The 20,569-nt window shown below is 45.2% G+C and overlaps 1 protein-coding gene across 1 annotated transcript; it reads left to right on the forward strand.

Annotated features, from left to right (window-relative positions):
- The first annotated feature begins 10,635 nt into the window (after positions 1-10,635).
- SGCB (sarcoglycan beta) lies at positions 10,636-20,270 on the forward strand. Its single transcript, XM_065405421.1, has 6 exons — positions 10,636-10,701; positions 14,762-14,971; positions 16,261-16,446; positions 16,576-16,767; positions 19,275-19,406; positions 20,070-20,270. Exons 1-6 carry the CDS (start codon positions 10,660-10,662, stop codon positions 20,268-20,270), a joined length of 963 nt encoding a protein of 320 aa, XP_065261493.1. The 5' UTR covers positions 10,636-10,659.
- Positions 20,271-20,569: the final 299 nt, after the last annotated feature.

Consider the following 20,569-nt stretch of genomic DNA (forward strand, 5'->3'; position numbering starts at 1 on the left):
GACCCTTTTCTGCATAGAATCACAGATCAAACTCAGCAGGGGGGAGTGTTGTGCAGAATTTAGTCTCAGCTGGGTGTTGTGGGATGTGTGGAATTTGTGCATCAGCCCCATTCAGGTGCAATTCGTACCTACCTCTGGCAGATGCCTGAATAGTCTGTTTCTTGTACACTTTAGCAACACCTGTATAGCTTGTCAAGACAATAAAGAGGGTTAAAGGGGAATCTATGTGTCAGATTCACCTGGGATCAGAGTACTGAGATAGGAAGATTTGTGTCAGACCCCTCATGCCAGTGGAGATTCACATGGAAGACTCACCACAGGAGCCAGTACAGAATTTTAAGTGAATTTACATGTCAGACTCATTGGGGGTGCAGGTTTGAAACGGATGGTGTCAAACTCATTTGTTGTGTGTCATAGAGGAGGACTAGTTGAGTGTCCCACTCACCATGGGGAGATGGCTGGGGAAGAAGGGTAGTTTGCATGTCATACTCACCATGGGTGCTGCAGGTGGGAGAGAGTGGGAGCTGTGGCTCAGCCTCACCCTGGTATGTATGCACTCTCTCTGGGTGCTATCTGAGCACTTCACAAACATTAATGATGAATTTATCCTCGCAACAGCCCTGAGAGATAGGGAAGAGGAAGTTACTCACCTTGTGCAGTAATGAGGGTTCTTCAAGATGTGTGTCCCTGGGCCGCAGATTGGAGATTTTCGGTAGCACTGCTCGGTAGGGGCGTGCGTGCACAGTAGTTGTCTCACGATGCCATTGGCACCTCATGTAGCGCATGCACGACCCGACCTGTTCAGTTCCTTCTTTACAGCAGAACTCCAAAGCAGAGGGGAGAAGGACAGGTAGTGGAGCACCCACAGGGACACACATCTCAAAGAACCCTCATTACTGCACAAGGTGAGTAACTTCCTCTTCTTCTTCAAGTAGTGTCCCTGTGCTCCACTTCAGGTGTCTGTACAGCAGTGCCCCACTGTGGACGGTAGGGGCTTTGGAGTCGTGTGTGTTGTTGTAGAGAGCACGATAAGGCCTAAAATAGCATCTGACATAGAGCATTGAGTGATGGCGTAGTGTTTTGCAAAGGTGTGCTGTGAGGCTCTTGTGGCAATCCTGCATATGTTTATTAGAAGGACATTGTTCGGGAAGGCTATAGACATAGCCTTGTCACGTGTAGAGTGGGATCGGATCCCTTGTGGAAGTTCCTTGTTATGCAATCGGTAGCAAAGTTGGATACATGTCGAGATCCATTTAGAGAGTCTCTGGGTTGATATTGCACATCCCTTAGAGCACTCAGCTGTGGAAATAAACAGTGTTGCGGACTTCTGGAAGGGTTTGGTTCTGTCTAAATAAAACGCTATGGCTCATCTGACATCAAGTGCATGTAGGATGGCCTCTTGTAGGTTCCCATGCAGTTTAGGGTAAAATATGGGAAGGTGTATAGGTTGGTTTATATGGAAGGATGTCGACACATTAGGCAAAAATTTTGGGTATGGCCTCAATGTAACCTTGTCTTTACTGAACACAGTGAAAGGGGGCTCGACCATGAATGCCCCAATCTCGCTGACTCATCTAGCAGAGGTGATTGCAACCAAGAACACTACTTTCATAGACAGATGAAGGGGTGAGCAGGTCGCTAAAGGTTCAAAGGGCATTCTGGTGAGGCATTTAAGTACAAGGTTCAAGTCCCATGGAGGTGTAGGTTAATGGATTCCTGGGTACATATTCTGTACGTCTCCCCACCCACAACATGCTATAAAAACTCCATGGCCCACCTGTGCCACAACAACTAGTTTTCTGCACATAGACTCATAGACTCATAGACTCTAAGGTCAGAAGGGACCATTGTGGTCATCTAGTCTGACCTCCCGCATGATGCAGGCCACAAAAGCTGACCCACCCACTTTCCCTTAACTCAGCTGTTGAAGTCTCCAGATCGTGATTTAAAGACTTCAAGTCGCAGAGAATCCTCCAGCTTGCGACCCCTGCCCTATGCTGCGGAGGAAGGCGAAAAACCTCCAGGGCCTCTGCCAATCTACCCTGGAGGAAAATTCCTTCCCGACCCCAAATATGGCGATCAGTAGAACCCCGAGCATACAGGCAAGAATCTCCAGCCGGACCCTCATTTTACCAGCGATGGCACGTTATTGCCTAATTGACTAAAATCACGTTATCCCATCAAACCATTCCCTCCATGAACTTATCTAGCCTAATCTTGAAGCCAGGGAGGTCTTTCGCCCCCACCGTTTCCCTCGGAAGGCTGTTCCAAAATTTCACCCCTCTGACGGTTAGAAACCTTCGTCTAATTTCAAGCCTAAACTTCCCCACGGCCAGTTTATATCCATTCGTTCTCGTGTCCACATTAGTACTGAGCAGAAATAATTCCTCTCCCTCCCTGGTATTTATCCCTCTGATATATTTAAAGAGAGCAATCATATCCCCCCTCAGCCTTCTTTTGGTTAGGCTAAACAAACCGAGCTCCTCGAGTCTCCTTTCATAGGAAAGGTTTTCCATTCCTCGGATCATCCTAGTGGCCCTTCTCTGTACCCGTTCCAGTTTGAGTTCGTCCTTTTTAAACATAGGAGACCAGAACTGCACACAGTACTCCAAATGAGGTCTCACCAGCGCCTTGTATAACGGAAGCAGCACCTCCTTGTCCCTACTAGAAATACCTCGCCTAACGCATCCCAAGATCGCATTAGCTTTTTTCACAGCCACGTCACATTGCCGACTCATAGTCATCCTGCGATCAACCAGGACTCCGAGGTCCTTCTCCTCCTCCGTCACTTCCAACCTATGCGTCCCCAGCTTATAACTAAAATTCTTGTTAGTCAACCCTAAATGCATCACCTTACACTTCTCACTATTAAATCTCATCCTATTACTATTACTCCAATTTAAAAGGTCATCCAAGTCTCCCTGCAGAATATCCCGATCCTTCTCCGAATTGGCAATACCTCCCAACTTTGTGTCATCCGCAAACTTTTATCAGCCCACTCCTACATTCGGTTCCGAGGTCAGTAATAAACAGATTAAATAAAATCGGACCCAAAACCGAACCTTGAGGAACCCCACTGGTGACCTCCCTCCAACCTGACAGTTCACCTTTCAGTACTACCCGCTGCAGTCTACCCTTTAACCAGTTCTTTATCCACCTCTGGATTTTCATATCGATCCCCATTTTTTCCAATTTAACCAATAATTCCTCATGCGGCACAGTATCAAACGCTTTACTAAAATCGAGGTATATTAGATCCACCGCATTTCCTTTATCTAGAAGGTCTGTTACTTTCTCAAAGAAGGAGATCAGGTTGGTTTGGCACGATCTGCCTTTCGTAAATCCATGTTGTAATTTGTCCCAATTGCCATTCGCCTCAAGGTCCTTAACTACTTTCTCCTTCAAAAATTTTTCCAAGACTTTGCATACTACAGATGTTAAACTAACAGGCCTGTAGTTACCCGGGTCACTTTTTTTCCCCTTCTTGAAAATAGGAACCACATTAGCTATTTTCCAGTCCAACGGTACCACCCCCGAGTTTACAGATTCATTAAAAATTATCGTTAAGGGGCTTGCAATTTCTCGTGCCAGTTCCTTCAATATTCTTGGATGAAGATCATCCGGTCCGCCCGATTTAGTCCCGTTTAGCTGGTCAAGTTTGGCTTCCACCTCTGATGCTGTAATGTCAATCCCCCCTCCTTTATTCCCCTCTGTCCTGCTCACTCTATTTCTAAGCCCTTCATTAGCCTTATTAAAGACCGACGCAAAATATTCATTTAGATATTGTGCCATGCCTAGATTATCCTTAATCTCCACTCCATCTACATTCTTCAGCGGTCCCACTTCCTCTTTCTTTGTTTTCTTCCTATTTATATGGCTATAAAACCTCTTACTATTGGATTTAATTCCCCTCGCAAGGTCCAACTCTACACGGCTTTTGGCCTTTCTCACTGCATCCCTACATGCTCTGACCTCAATAAGGTAGGTTTCCTTGCTGATCCCTCCCCTCTTCCATTCTTTGTACACTTTCTGTTTTTTCTTAATCGCCCCTTTGAGACGCCCGCTCATCCAGCTAGGTCTAAATCTCCTGCCTACTATCCGTTTTCCCTTTCTCAGGATACAGGCCTCGGACAGCTCGTGCAACTTCAATTTGAAATAATCCCAGGCGTCATCTGCCTTTAGATCCCTAAGTATGTTAGCCCAATGCACTTCCCTAAGTAGTTGCCTTAATTTATTAAAGTTGGCCTTTTTGAAATCGTAAACCTTAGTCACAGTTTTATTTCTGTTAATCCTTCCATTTAGTTTAAACCGAATTAGCTCATGGTCACTCGAGCCAAGGTTGTCCCCTACAACCATTTCCTCAATGAGGTCCTCACTACTCACCAGCACCAAATCTAGAATTGCATCCCCCCTCGTCGGTTCAGTTACTACTTGATGAAGGAATTCATCTGCTACCACGTCTAGGAACATCTGAGCCCTATTATTGTTACTAGCATTTGTACCCCAGTCTATATCTGGGAAGTTAAAGTCCCCCATGATTACACAGTTCTTATTAGTTTTTACTTCCCTAAAAACATTAAATAGTTCTCTGTCCGCATCCAGGCTAGATCCCGGCGGTCTATAGCACACCCCAAGCAGTATCTCAGGGGAGGCTCTAGTAGTTCTTTTACCCAGTGTAATTATTGCCCAGACAGACTCCGTCTTATCCATTCCATCACTTATTATTTCTTTACATTTAACCTCATTACTGACATACAATGCCACTCCCCCACCTTTACCTTTCTTCCGGTCATTCCTAAACAGCACATACCCTTCCATACCTGTACTCCAGTCATGACTACCGTTCCACCACGTTTCGGTTATTCCTACGATATCAGGTTTCATTTTTTGGACCAGGAGCTCCAATTCCTCCATTTTGTTACCTAGGCTTCTCGCATTGGTGTATAAGCATCTTACTGTATGCTGTCTATCCTTTCTCCCATTAGTTAGGCAATTTGGTACGGACCCCGTACTGTCCAACCGCCCCCTCCTTCTCATGTCCAATCCCCTACCCCTACCTATATCTGTGCTTATCTCTTCACCCTCCTTTTCAGTGTTGGAATCTGGCGTGGAGATTAACTGGACATCTCCCAACCGTCTCCCCCAATTTCCTAGTTTAAAGCCCTTTTGATGAGATGAGCCAGCCTCCCTCCCAGAAGTCTATTTCCTTCCCTACTCAGGTGAAGTCCATCCCGTGAGAACAGCTGTCTTTCCCTGAAAGCCTCCCAGTGGCCATACATCCCAAAGCCCTCCTTATAGCACCACTCCCTTAGCCAGCTATTTATCCTCACAATTCTGTCAGCCCTTTGCTGTCCTTCTCTAGGAACAGGCAGAATCCCACTGAAGATAATCTGAGCCTCAACTTCCTTAAGTGTCTTCCCCAGCCTGGCATAATCTCCCTTGATTCTCTCTAGCGAGAACCTAGCCGTGTCATTCGTTCCTACGTGAAGGATGATCAAGGGCTTCTTACCTGCTCCTTTTAGGATCCTTTTCAATCGCAGGTCCACATCCCGTATCTTAGCGCCCGGCAGACAGCACACCCTTCTGTTTTCTGGGTCCGCCCTGGTCACAGGCCTGTCTAACCTCCTCAGTAAGGAGTCTCCAATCACATAAACCTGCCTTTGCCTGGTGACAGTGCGATCTACCAATCTATCCCCTGTTCCCTGCAGTCGTAACTCCTGTCTGTCTCTATTTTCCCTTAAAGTCCCCCTAGTGCCATCCTGTATCCTCCTGGGGCTGAGTATTGATGCTGTCTCCATCAACTCCTCCCCTCTCTCTATTGGACTAGCTGCCCTTCTTTTCTTCCTCTGCCTCCCACCATCAGTTACCACCTGCTGCGTTCCCTCCTCATTATCCAAACACCCAAACCTGTTCCTGAGTTCTATTTCCCCCTCACTAGCCCTCCTTTTCCTTGGCCTGCTTCTTACGGTCACATGCTTCCACATAAAAGCCAGGGCCGGTGTCAAGGGGTAGCAAGCAGGGCAATTGTGTGGGGCCGCACACCACAGAGGGCCCCATGAAACTAAGTTGCTCAGGCTTCGCCTTCAGCCCCAGGTGGCGTGGTTCAGGGCCCTGGAATTCAGCCCCATGCGGTGGGGTTTCGGCTTTCTGCCCTGGGCTCCAGCAAGTCTAACACTGGTCCTGCTTGGCGGCCCCACTGAAACCTGCCCCGGACCCGAGGTTGAAAACCACTGCCCTAAGGCCTAGGTGCTAGACCCGCCTTGGAGCAAAAGAGTGGGCATGGGTGGTTTGTTGCTGATGCAAACAGATCCACTGATGGAAAGTCCCATTCCTGGAATATTGATTGGAGAACACTGTCATGCATTTCCCATTCATGGTCCTGGGAAGAATGTCTGCTTAGTGTGTCTGCCGTCATGTTTTGGCACCCCAGGAGGTAAGATACCGAGATGGTTATGTTGTGGTGGATGCACCAGTTCCATAGTTTCATGGCCTCGGTGCAGAGCGAATGGGAGCGAGCTCCTCCTTGGTGATTGATATAGAACATGCATGCTATGTTGTCTGTCAGTATGCGGATTGACTCATTTTGTATGATCAGAAGGAAGTGTCTGCATGCATTGTATACCGCACAAAGCTCCAAGAGATTGATGTGAAGCTGGCTTTCCATTGCTGACCATCTGCCTTGTACATTGTGCTGGTCCAAGTGAGCGCCCCAGCCTATCAGTTGGTCGTGATTATTAATGATGATGGGTTCTGTTGGAAAGGGATCCCTGTGCATATGTTTTCTGGCTTCGTCCACCAATGTAGTGATGTAATGACCTTTGGAGATACCGTCACTCTTTTGTTTAGACTGTGTTTGAGGGGAACGTACACTGTGCTCAGCCAGCTCTGTAGGCAATGCATATACAGTCTTGTCACATGACAAATGTTGTAGCCACCATATGACCTAATGGTTGCAGACAAGTTCTGGTGGACATTTGAGGACTGCTGGTGACTGTTGAGATGAGGTTAGTTAGTGTTATGAATCTGTGGCTGAGCAACAATGCTCTGGCCTGTGTGGAATTGAGGTAGGCCCCCATGAATTCCAGTTGTTGCACTGGGGTCAGTGTGGATTTCAGAACATTCATTCACAATCCCAGTGTCTGGAACAAAGCGATGGTGGTCTGCACCATGCCTGTCGCTTCTTTCTGAGTTGTACTTTTCAGGAGACAGTCATCTAGGTACGGAAAGAGCATCATTCCTCTTTTCGCAAGTGGGCTGCCACTACTGCGTGGGTTTTGGAAAAAACTTGAGGGGCAGTGGAAAGGCCAAAGGGTAGTACTCTGTACTGGTAATGATTGAGCCCCACCATGAATCATAGGAATCGTGAGTGCGCTGGGTGTATGGTAATATGAAAATAAACATCTTGGAGGTCGAGGGCTAAAAACCAGTCCCCCTTGTCTAGAACTAGTATAATTGTGGCCAGTGTGACCATTTTGAATCTGTGATTCCGCACAAATTTGTTGAGCTTCCGAAGGTGTAAGATGGGTCTCCATCCGCCATTTTTCTTTTTGGTGAGAAAATAATGTGAACAAAACCCCTTTCCCTTGTATTGAGTTAGAACTTGCTCCATGGCACCCAATTGTAGGAGGTGGTTTACTTCATGTTGTAAAAGGTGCTCGTGAGAAGGGTCCCTGAAAAGGGATGGGGCAGGGGTAGGGTATGGAGGAGGGAGAGGAAGGGGATGGCTTATGCCAATTTTATAATCTCCAGTACCCATTAATCCGTTGTTATTGGGTTGGGTAGCAGTATCTGAAAGCGCTGTATTGCAAGGGAGGTTGTTCACACCCTTGACCAAAACTTCAAAACTGTGGCTTGGTGGTAGATGGTTGTGAAGACGAGGACTGTGATTGAGGAGCTCTGTATCTCTGTGACCGTTGTTTATTTCTGTTCTGGTCAAAATGCTGTTGTTGCAGGCAGTGGGAAGAGGTGTCTCTGCCCTTTTGGTATGGTTGGTACTGATACCTTTTGTTAGGTGGCGTGTAAATGCCTAATGTGCGCAAGGTGGCCCGAGAGTCCTTCATAGTGTGAAAAACGTCATCTGTTTTTGCAGAGAAGAACTTCTCCTGATTGAAGGGGAGATCCTCCACCTTGAGTTGGAGATCTTTTGGGGTACCGGATGACTGAAACCACGAGGCCCTCCGCATTACGACAGCTGTCGCTGTCGTTTTGCAACAATGTTCACTACGTCCATTGAGATCTGTAGGGCTGCATGGGCAATTAGGTGTCCCTCATTCGTAATGGCAGCGAACTGGGGATGTCTGTCCTCCAGCAGAGCCTTAAGGAATTCTTGCAGCTTACCATAGTTGTCAAAGTTGTACTTTGCGAGAAGGGCTGAATAATTGGCAACCTGGAATTGGAGTGTTGTCGACAAATACATCTTTCAACCAAAAAGATCTAATTGTTTGTGTTCTTTATCTTGTGGGGTGGACCGGAATTGGGGTTGTTTGCTGCGATGGTTGGCAGCTTCCACAACCAGAGGGTTGGGTTGTGGGTGAGAGAAGAGAAAATCCATCCCTTTAGCTGGGATAAAGTACTTTCTGTCAGCTCTTTTAAAGGTGGTATGGTGGTGGGGTTCTGCCAAATATTCTCCGCCGGCTCCATTATTGCATTGTTGATGGGCAGAGCAATTTTGGATTAAATGGATGTCTGTAAGATTTGTAGCAGCTTGTGCTGGTTTTCTTGCACCTCCTTGAGTGGAATGGAATCGTCTCCGGTCATCTACTGTGGTTGGAGGCGGTGGTATGACTGCCTCATCAGGAGAGGAAGATGAGTTGTGGGCTGGCAAAATACCTTCGTGGTCCGAACCTTCTTCCTTCTCATCTGCCACGCTCTCGGGTGCATCCGACGTGTCCCTGCTCTCAGGGAAGGTGGAGGAGAGCAAATTTTCCCTCAGGCTGGAGTCGAGGGTTTAGTGTAGTGAGTCCTATACGCTGCCTGGGGTACCAGGGGGGCCACTGCATAGGAAAGGGCATCGGGGAACAAATCCAGGGTTGCCTGTAGTACTGTTGCATCTCACGAGGTTGGCGGGACTTGGTCTTAATGGCATCCCATGGAGGTCTCTGCTCTGTGGGTGAAGAGTGCTGGGAAGAGAAATGGCTCCCATGTAAGAATAGAATAGGATATGAGGGTTGGAAGGGACCTCAGGAGGTCATCTAGTCCAACTCCGTGCTCAAAGCAGGACCAATCCCCAGACAGATTTTTACCCCAGTTTCCTAAATGGCCCCCTCATGGATTGAACTCACAACCCTAGGTTTAGCAGGTCAATGCTCAAACCACTGAGCTATCCCTGTCCTCCTTCATCATTGGAGACCGGCTGGGGAGCAGGTGGAGTGGGTAGCTGCTCTGCTAGTTGGCCCAGAGATCCCTCAGTGCCAAGCAACGACAACCGCGGCACTGAAGAGACCTCTACGCCTTTGTGGTGTAGAAACTGTTGCAGAGCAGCTTGTTTCTGTGGTGGCGGTGCTGTTGTTGCAGATGTAGTCTGCTTTGCGGTCAGCCTTGGTCAAGACGGTCAGTGCCATTTTCAGTCTGTCCATCGGTGCCAATGATTGAGTTGGTGCCAGCATTGCTAGTGGCACAGGTCTCGGTGCCAAGTCCTGCACCAGGGTGGTCGGTGCCATGGAGGAGGAGTGGCATCTCGACTCCGTGCTGGTGCAGGGGGGCTCGGCAGAGGTCCATGGAAGGACGGTGCCGGAGGTACCCGGAGCCTTAGGTACCCGGAGCCTCAAAGATGCTAACTTTAGTCAAGCTCGGCATTGAGTATAGCAACCTCCCCAGGGATCTCTTCTTTTTCTGAGTGTCCTTATGAGGGAAGGTCGTGGCTTGCTTCCTTGATGATTTGGAAGACCGAGCACGCCCATTAGCAGAGGTTTCGCTGCCATGCTATGCTATCCTATGTCTCCTCCCTTTTTTCCTGCTGCCTAAAAACTAATCTAAATATTTCTATAGAGAGAAAAAAGGAAGAGGCAGCACTGCCACTGAGCTCCGTCTACAGCCGAGGATGGTTGAGAAGGAACTGAATGGGTTGGGTGGTGCAGGTGCTACATGAGGTGCCAATGGCATCTTGAGACAACTACTGCGCACGCGGGCCCCAACTGAGCACTGCCACAGAAAATCTCCCATCTGTGGTGCAGGGACGCACCGGCACCTGAAGTGGAGCACCCACAGGGACACTACTCCAAGAAGAAATATCATTATCTTCAGGTTACTCATGAGGAACTGAGGCTCAAAGAGGGAAAGTGACCCAAAGTCTGTGGCAGACCAAGGAATTTGGCCCAGACTTCCTGACTCCCAATCTCCACAAGACCTTCAGCACAAGCTCATGCTTCTTCCCTGTCACTGGCCGGGGGCCTGCATTTCGGGGTGCCAGGGTGTGTGCCAGACTCATCCAGACACTCCCCGCCAGGCTGAGGCTGCTCTGGGCCAGGGTCACCCCGGGGGGAGCGGCAGGGTGAATTCCCGACCCTGCTCCCTAGAGCTCAGGCCGGACACGAGCAGCGCGGGGAGCCCAGCCCGGCGGGAAGTGCCGAGGCCAGGACAGGGAGCGGTGACAGGCGGCTGGCGCGGCGCTAGTCTCCCCCCCGCCTGGGCGGGACAACAGCATAGCGGCAGGAGAGGAAGATGGCGGCGGCAGCAGCAGCTGCAGCAGCCGCCTCGGACCAGGTCTGTGCCCGGTCCCCAAACGGCGGGGCGCGCGGGGGACAGCCGCCTCCAGGGCTCCCTCGCCATGGGCGGAACAGCCCCAGCGGAGCCCGGGCCCCAGGGAAAGCGGCCGTGGACGAGCCCCTCCCAGGCGGCTGTGCCGGCACCGCCCCCAGCCGTGGCTCCTCGGGGACCCGAGCTCTCAGCTCGGCCGCGCGAGCCCCAGCGGCAGAAACACCCCCAAGGCCGATGCAGCCTGGCCCGGAGCCTGCCCCATGGGCCGCAGAGGAGCGCCCGGCCCCGTAGAGCCTGGTCCCGAGCCTGCCCCAGGCCGGACTCTAGCCAGCCCCTGCTCCGCCCGCGGGCTGTGAGAGCCCGGCCCGCCCCCGCAGCGTTCCGAACACCCGGCCCAGCCCTGGCGCCTGCGGGAGCCGAAGAGCCAGCGCTGGGCGCGGAGCGACTGTCTGTCCCCACGCTCTGCGCCGGGCCGCCTGAAAGCCGTGCGGGCGAAACCCGTCTGCACAGTGCTCTCCCCTCCCGCGGGTGTTAAAAACCAGGGCTGGGATAACGAAAACCGGCTCTTCCCTGCTCGGGGGGAGAAGCTAATTACAGCCTAGACAGTTGTCTGTATTTAAAGTTGCTGCCCTTGGCATTTGATTAATGGGTGGTGGCGAGGTTGTGTTTTATGGTTTGGGTTGGATGGGGGGGGGTGTTGTTTTTCTTTGCACATTGATTTTCTGTTACTCAAATAGTAAAATCAAACAAAAATTCAGAGTGCCTGATTTATGATGAGTTTCATTGCAAGCTAACCCTTTCACAGTTGCCTTTTCCTTTCAAGATGATCTGAAAAGGTTTCAGAGTTGTGAGGGTGGGTGAGGTAAAATCTTTTTCCTGTTGATGGAAGGGACAAGTTTGCCTTTCAATCTTGAAAACCATGACACCTCTTTCATATACTGGAATCAGTAGGGTTATAACACGGCAAACTTGCCATATTTGGGGGGTTTGGTAAAAGCCCAAGCTTCTGGAGTCCTCTGATTTCTTGAGCATCTCATCTTTTTTTTTCTTTTTAAACTAAGTTTCTAGTCCTTATGGTTTCAGAGAATAGCTTGGAAACCTGATCTCAGAAGACAAATGAAATAATGAAAAAATGATTGGCTTAAAAATCATTAGATTTTTTAAATTTCATGATTTTACAGGACCTGATTCTTGATTTTTGAATGCTTGCAGTTGGCAGCAGTGTTTTTTTTTTTTTAATGGTATTTTTGCTGCTTTATTATGTGTAAAGATCTGGAAAGTTTTTGAACATCACCCCACCCCGCACCTCACCTCACCTTGTTTAAATACATCTAAAAAAATATTAGAAATACAAGATTTTTTATGAAGGGACTCCAGTTTGTAGTAAAATATTCTTCAAAGGACTACACATTTTTAATTTTTCATTTCTATTTTTAATTTATCTTGATTCTTTGAAAAGTTTTGATTATCATTGTGCAGTTGGATTACTGAGTTCTCTAAGGTCCCCATCTACTTGCACAGGCAAGACTGATGTAAAATGTAGTGAAAGAACTACATTTTGTATCAAGCCTCTCACATTACATTTGTTTGAAAAATTAAGGATGACCATTCACAGTGTGTTCAGCCAAGAAAAATAATAGCTTTTTGCCATGCTAGAATAGAACTTCGTTATATATAGTGCCAGCTGTTGGTAGGGGTAAATGACAGAAATTTAGATACTCATTAAAAATGTACATTGGAATACAGATTCACCTATAGGAACGGTGTCTATATATTTATATAATAGGGAAAGGAGGTTTTCCCATTCACAGTCTGAATTTTGTAAAATTGTACATTTGTTGTAACATCTCAGCATATGAGTAAATGTCTTTCAGTCTCAGTTTATAAATCAGTATACAGCTATGTAGTGTAGTTTATTGTAAATAGAATTGTGATCATATGCTTCATTTTATTTAATTTGTACCAGTGTGATGGTTTGTTGACAGTGTTTAAATATGACTTAGGCTAAGTTTCAGTCTGGTTATCTGAATTCTCGCTTAGAGTAGTGGAGGCTAAAATGATCAAAGGAGTGTCATCATCTGTCTCTGAGAGGTAAAGGGGATGAGGGAGGAGAGAGGAACATGCCCTCATAGTTCATCATCCATGGAAGTAACATTAAATGTGGCCTGAAAAGAAAAAGGAGTCACTATGTGCCCAGACTTGCAACATTACTCTTGGGAGAATTTTGTGTCACTGCGCAATGCAGCATTTTGCAGAAATTAACATTGTACACGCAGAATTTCCTTTCCCCCACAGAAATGTGCTGGACCCAGCAGAGCCCAGCTCGCACATAGAAGACATGGCTGGTGGGAGGGAGAGGGAGCTAGAGGGTTCCTGGCAGCTGCAGTTCCCAGCACGTCCTGAGGGAAGGAGACAATGGTGTGCAAGACACTCCATGCAAACCTGGGACCAAGCATCAGGCTGTTTCTCCCTCTGGTTCCCTGGGCTCTGGGGAGGAGGGAGGCAGGTGTCTGAGCTGGGGGGGGGGGGGGGGGGGCATGGCTTAGCTCTGGGGGGGGGAGGTGTGGGTATCTGGGCAAGGGGGAGGCCCACGGCTGGGCTGAGGGGGGAGAGGGTGAGGGTATCTGGGCTGGGCTCTGGAGGGGAGGGGATGTGGGTGTATTGGCTGGGCATTGTGGCTGGGCTCTAGGGGGAGGGGTTGTGAGCATCTGACCCCCCCTGGCTGGGCTCTGGAGGGGGGTAGGGAAGGGGGCAGAGAAATAGGAACAGGGTTGTCATAGGGGTTTCTTTAACTCTCTACTCCTGGGGGAATTTGTGTGTGTGTCTGTAATGTTACAGACATACTTGCTGACAAGTATTTTGAAATAAATTACCAAAATAATTGAAACTGGTGTGATTATGTAGTGTTATTTTGACAAATACCATTTGCAGAATTTTGCAGAATTTTAAAATATTGTGTGCAGAATTTTTATTTATTTTTGGCATAGAATTTTTAGGCGCAGAATGCTCCCGGGAGTAAAACATTTATTATGTTTAAGTTAGACTGCTCATGTGAGTAAAATTGATCTGCAGAATGTTTGGAGGATTAGACCTCAAAATAGCATCTTGCTGTATTGAAAGAGAAGAAAAATAGCAAGAAAGAACAAGGTACCATAAGGTTTTGTACAAAGCTCTAAAAATATGGGAGTCTTATAACCCTTCCACTTTCTATCCCTGAGAATACTTTATATGAAAGCATTTTCTACCTGTTAATTTGCCCTCCAGTAATATCAATGAAAGTGATACTGTCACCTTGAGATATAATCAGTTCAAAACAATAAGTTAAAACTATTTTTAGTTATACATGCCCACGAGTTTCCCTACCAGTTTTTTGTGGTTTTATAATGTTTTTTCTCTTCCCTGGTTCCTGAAGTGAAAGACCCCCAGAAACAGAGAAAACTGACTATGCACAAAATGCTGTCAAATGCACACAATAAAAATCCTGAAAGATTTGTTTCTGTATTCTTTCAGTTAGAGCAATCTTATTTGTTACATATAATTAGTAAACAAATAGACAAATATTCTGATTTTTTAAATTGATGGTGTCCCTTTACATTTTTTATTTTTAAATATTTTTGGATTTCTGTCTTAGGGACAACCAGTGAGATAACTTTATGGCTTGTACCATTACTCTTTTCTACATTCTTAGGTAAACCCACTGAGAGACTCATACTGTAGTTCACAGGGAACTAAAAAATAAATGTTTGGGTGCCTGTAAATAGTCCAGTTAGATATAAGGAGCACATCTTGTATCAGTCCCAAAATGTAAATACATAATGAAATTCTTTACAACTGAAATTTAATTAGTTACTGCAACAGCATCACTGATTTATAGATAGTTATAAAAAAATCGAGAAATTCTTTATAATTGGTTTTAAAGTACCTCTGTATTGGTGTTACTTAAAAATAGATAAACTATACATTGGGATAGCAGACAAATATTCCACTGGTTCAAACTCTTACTTTTGTTATAAATTTTGATTACCTGCAAAATAACCATTTATCCATGCTTTGTGTCATGCTGTAGCAAAGTTCTAATGGCCCTGTGAAGAAATCTATGCGTGAGAAGGCTGTGGAACGGAGAAACGTTAATAAAGAACACAACAGTAACTTTAAGGCTGGATATATCCCAATTGATGAAGACCGTCTCCATAAAACAGGCTTACGAGGCAGGAAAGGCAACTTGGCTATTTGTGTGATTGTTCTCCTTTTTATTTTGGCTGTCATCAATTTGATTGTGAGTATAACACTTAGGCTGCAAGTGATATTTGGGCATGCTTGTTTTACTTTTTATTGAGTATTTATTAAATAAATATAAACCTTCTCCAGCATAGATCAGAATACTTTGGAAAGCACAGTCTTAAAGTGTATTAAGGGGGATTACTTTAATTTTTGTCCTACCTTTCCTGCTTATTTTTAGTCTCAAAAATATTATTTCAAGGTGTTTTGTTATGGGTTTTTTATTAGCAAGAAGTCCCCAATCTTTTTTTTTTGGGGGGGGGGGGTCTTTTTCTTAGTGTGACTAAACAGACCAATGATTTTTTCTCGATTTTTTCCCCAAAGTTCTCTGTTGTTTTTAAAAATAGCATCATAACATTGCAAGATGTTTTGCAGAGATTAAAAAGACAGTTCCTTCCAAAAAGAGCTTAAACGCTAAATCTTATTTTTACATCCTCTCATCTAAGAGGCCACATGTATCACTGCCACAACCGAGCCTATGTCCCTAATATTAATCAGGATCAGGAATCTTCTGGTTATTCCCACACCCAGAGCTGTACATGACAAACAATGCAAAGTATTACCAGTGCAACGTTCAATACAATTATTCTTAACTAATGTATGCAATGAAGTGCTCTCAACCCATCAGATCACAGGAATGTTGTATAGTTACTAACTGAACTGTACATTAGTTTTCAGAATTCATCCTGTACAATCTGCACTCTGATTTGCCACTGCAATTCACTATTTTAATACCCACCTTTGCTTCTCATCTCCTCATAGTTAGGCATTTCAGTATACCATCAACACTGAGGGGTCCTTTCTTTTAACTCAAGATTGAGTGTGTCCTGTCCTGGATTAACAAACACCTTTCCCCTTGAGTTTATTTAGCTTAGGATATAGACAGTACCTCAAACAGGAAGATGTCTCAAGCCACATTACTTAATTTCAAAATGTTCAAGTGTAAGGAGAATGTAGGTTTTTATAATATTTTACAAACTATTTTAGATCATATTTCAGATGGCTTACAAATAACCATATATTGTGATTAACTGCATTTCTATGTTTTCAGTGGAAAGAAAGCATAAACATAGTAAAGCAAAGGAAAATATTTTCTTTAAAACAAACTTCCTTTCACACACCCATTGTAAAAATCTCTAGCACTTAAATAATTTGTATGCTTGGAGTTATTTCAAATGTAATAACTAATTAAACACTCCTTTAAAAAAAAGTATTTTGACCACTCTGTTTTTCCTGCATCTGTAGTATTACAATAAATATTAAACTTTGTTTGTGTTACTGTTTTAGATCACACTTGTCATCTGGGCTGTGATTCGTATTGGGCCCAATGGTTGTGACAGCATGGAGTTTCACGAGAGCGGCTTACTGCGATTTAAACAAGTATCCGACATGGGAGTTATACATCCATTATATAAAAGTACAGTAGGAGGGAGGCGTAATGAAGATTTGGTTATCACTGGAAATAACCAGCCTGTAAGTTACATGAGTTGAACATACGTGGTGAACAATATGGGGAATTGCGTTGTTATTATTATTAATCATAACTATAGTAGAAACGTTTTTGTCATGTTTTAAAATAATTTTAATTATTTGTTTCTGCAGATTGTATTTCAGCAAGGAACAACAAAACTTAGTGTTGAAAAGGACAAAACCTCCATTACCAGTGATATTGGTATGGAATTCATTGACCCAAGGACACAAAATACTTTGTTCAGCACAGACTATGAGACTCATGAGTTTCATTTGCCAAATGGAGTGAAAATTTTGAATGTACAGAAGGCATCTACGGAGAGGGTATGAACTATTTTAATAGCTCACTTTTTCTTTTATATAAAGGCTGATTATGGAATTGTTTGTTATTGCAAAGTAGGAATGCAGTTTGTGTTGTGACTTGGTCATATTCAAGTAAATACAGAAGTATAACCAAAAAAGTATTTTGTCATGAAGTAACTGTCACAAAATGTAAACAGTAAAATCCTGAAAAGTCGTAATAACTATGTTCTTTTATTGTACACTGTTGCAAGTAGAGAATAAGTTAAGATAAACTAAAATGCTTTAATTAATCATCCTAACATTTCAGGACCAGAATATCCAAATTTATTTTTCTGTTTGCCATTGGAGTTTTCCTGTTTGTTCATGCGCTAGCATTATTGATTTTTACAGCTAAGTGGTCCAGAAATAGCTTGTTGTATAATTATTACTGTTCAGAGGTTGTGGGAAATTCAGATTTTTTTAAAAAACTCAGTTCTTTAAAAATACCACACACACACACACGTGAGTGCACATAACACACAACCTATACCTCAGAGGTGGGCAAACTACGGCTCGTGGGACCCTCCTGCCCGGCCCCTGAGCTCCTGGCCCGGGAGGCTACCCCCGGCCCCTCCCCTGCTGTTCCCCCTCCCCCACAGCCTCAGCTCGCCCCGCCGCCGGTGCAATGCTCTGGGCGTCAGGACTGTGAGCTCCTGGGCAGCGCAGCTGCAGAGCCCGGCCTGACCCGGTGCTCTGTGCTGCGCGGTGGTGACGATGTGGCTGGCTCCAGCCAGACGGTGTGGCTGTAACGCCGCTAGTCACCGGTGCTCCAGGCAGCGTGGTAAGGGGGCAGGGAGCGGGGGAGGGGGGGTTGGATAGAGGGCAGGGGAGTTCGGGGGGGTGATCAGGGGGAGGGGGTGTGAGTAGGGGTCGGGGTGGCCAGAGGACGGGGAACAGGGGAGTTGAATGGGGGCAGGGGTCCCGGGGGGGGACAGTCAGGAAGGAGAGGGGGGGTTGGATGGGGCAGCGGGGGGCAGTCAGGGGCAGGGGTTCCCGGGGCTGTCAGGGGACAGGGAGAAGGGGTGGTTGGATGGGGCAGGAGTCCCAGAGGTGGCTGTCAGTAATGGGGGAGGGGGGGTGGATGGGCTAGCGGGGGGCATTCAGGGGTCCTGGGGGGGCCGTCAGGGAACGGGGGGGTTGAATGGGGCAGGAGTCCCGGGGGGAGGGGCGGATAAGGGGTGGGGGCCAGGCCATGACCCCCTCCCTTAACCAGCCCTCCATACAATTTCTGAAACCCAATGCGGCCCTCAGGCCAAAAAGTTTGCCCGCCCCTGCTGTACCTATTGCTTTCTTTTCCTTGGTGATAGATTTGTAATAATCAGATGACATTATCCAGCACATTATAACAATTCTTTATGTGCAGTTAAACTGAAAAGTGAACAACAATGGCATTGCAGGGTTCCATGTTTGTCAGTTTGACTTCCAGATCAAATGTGCCTCATTTATTAGTAAAAAAGATGATGTTTTCCAACTGCCACCATTACAAATTCAACATGGGATCTGAAAATCAAGCTCTGAGGTTTCTTTCTTGCACATCACCATTTGTAATAAAGATTCTGCAGGCCACATTAAGACCTTAGTCACAACTATACAACCCCATTGCCTTCAGTAGGTTTACACAGGTAACTGGCTATGTACTTATAATTTAGTGAACAATTGTTGATGATGTACAAGAATGAACAGAATCCAGCTCACTCTCTCTGTGATGTTTACTCTGCAGAACTAACAGGAATAAAAAGTAAACTTATTTTTGTACCTAAGTAAACAACTATAACTCTGAATACACACAAGGAACGGATCTGATGGGTTAGGAGGAATCATTTTTATATAATCACTCTTCAGAATAAGAGAGACTTACAAGGTAGATTAAATTTGGCACCTAAACTACTTATATGTTCCTCTAAATTCTCTAGCACAGGGGTTCCCAAACTTGGTTCGCAGCTTGTTCAGGGTAAGCCCCTGGTGGGGGTTTTGTTTACCAGAGTGTCCGCAGGTACGGCCGCTCGCAGCTCCCAGTGGCCACGGTTCACCGTTCGCGGCCACTGGGAGCTGCAAGTGGCCGTACCTGCACACGCTCTGGTAAACAAAGCGTCTCGCAGGCCGCCAGGGGCTTACCCTGAACAAGCCGCAAACCAAGTTTGGGAATCCATGCTCTATTAAAAGTATTAATGGTTGAAATTCTTATTGTACTTAATCCTTGCCAAGTGATACGCAAGTGTTAGTCAGCTGACAGTCTAGAAAGTTTAACTTTTTACTGCGACACAGAAATTTTCCAGGATAGGTAATCCTTGTTTCTAGACATGACTGATTGTTCAGAGTAGTAAAAAATTGTAGAAACTTTAGAGGCATAGGGAGAGGGATATGCAACATGCATTGACAGTGTTATATTCAAATTTTTAACAAAACTACTTAAAGACAAGCAAAAATGGAACTTTTAAAACTGTATCTACCATTATTTCATTCTTCTTGCATATTTTTTTCCCTTTAAGATTACCAGCAATGCTACCAGTGACCTAAATATAAAGGTTGACGGACGTGCCATTGTTCGTGGAAATGAAGGTGTTTTCATCATGGGCAAAACCATTGAGTTTCGCATGGGTGGTGATATGGAACTAAAGGCAGTAAGTATTTTAAATTGACAAAATTATTTCTAATAGTTCCATGTTAAAACCAAGAAGAAAAAAATTAGGCTTCTTCATTTTTGTGGATGGATTCAAAATTGTAAGTTCAGTATAAAAATATAGTTTAATAGCAGTTCAATTAATTTGTAGCACTATAAAAGCAAATGTAATAATTTAATTATTCATCTTTTGAAATGGTGTCTCAAAAACTTTGAGTTAGTAATTATTTCATACTGTATGCTTTTTGATGTTATGTAATGATGTGGACAGTCTGAAGTGGGGAAGAGGGAAAAATAGTAGATTTTAGAAGATTGATGTTTAAAGTCTAATTTGTTCTGGTTCACAAGTGAAGATAAGCTTGGTGGGCTCATTGTATTGTGCATCCACATCTAACTACCACAGAATGAGTAGTGTGCTCGGTATTGGCCTATGAGTGGAATAGCAAGGTATGCGGCGGGTCAGAACTGAGATGTATGAGCACTACATTCACTCGTGATTTTTTTTAAATAAAGTTCTTATGAAAAGACTTAAGATGTAAACAAAATTAATAACCTGTTATTATCTTTAGGGTAGCTTTGAAAATAAGCTATTGGTTTACATTCTTTTGGAAATAAACATCCTACTTCTGTTAAGTAATACATTGTATAATTATTCTTTTATTAGGAAAACAGCATTATCTTAAATGGAACCGTGATGCTCAGCACGTCTCGACTACCAAGTTCTTATGGGGAAAAGTTTAATAATGTTGACTGGCTGCGCTATAAGCTCTGTATGTGTGCAGATGGAACTCTATTTCGAGTTGAAGTAAAGACCCGCAACATGGGTTGTCAAACCTCAGTCAACCCGTGTGGAACCACACACTAAACGCAAAGTACTGGGACAAGAGCAATCATGAGAGTTCATTTACGTTTTTACATTTGTGTGTATAAAACAATTGCATGCCAATTATTTCTGTTTTTACAACAGTTTATTATAATATTTATTACATAACATTTTTAGCACAGCAGTATTATGTCTGTTGCATAATTTCAGTATTTACAATAGAGTATTTACCATAATAATGGGTCTGATTTAGCAAGATACTTAAGCACATGCTTCAACATGCACACTTGTCAAGTACCTTGCTGAATTGAGGCCAGTAAGAGAGATTTACTGGGGGACTG

This window comes from Emys orbicularis, chromosome 5 (assembly GCF_028017835.1).
Source record: "Emys orbicularis isolate rEmyOrb1 chromosome 5, rEmyOrb1.hap1, whole genome shotgun sequence".
NCBI lineage: Eukaryota > Metazoa > Chordata > Testudines > Emydidae > Emys > Emys orbicularis.

What these genes read in the sequence shown, in the direction of transcription:
- SGCB (XM_065405421.1), top strand. Translation starts at nt 10,660, where the DNA reads ATGGCGGCGGCAGCAGCAGCTGCAGCAGCCGCCTCGGACCAG. An exon ending in TGGCTGTCATCAATTTGATT is followed by an intron (nt 14,972 to 16,260) that starts GTGAGTATAACA and finishes TTACTGTTTTAG; the next exon opens with ATCACACTTGTCATCTGGGC. An exon ending in GTGATATGGAACTAAAGGCA is followed by an intron (nt 19,407 to 20,069) that starts GTAAGTATTTTA and finishes TTCTTTTATTAG; the next exon opens with GAAAACAGCATTATCTTAAA.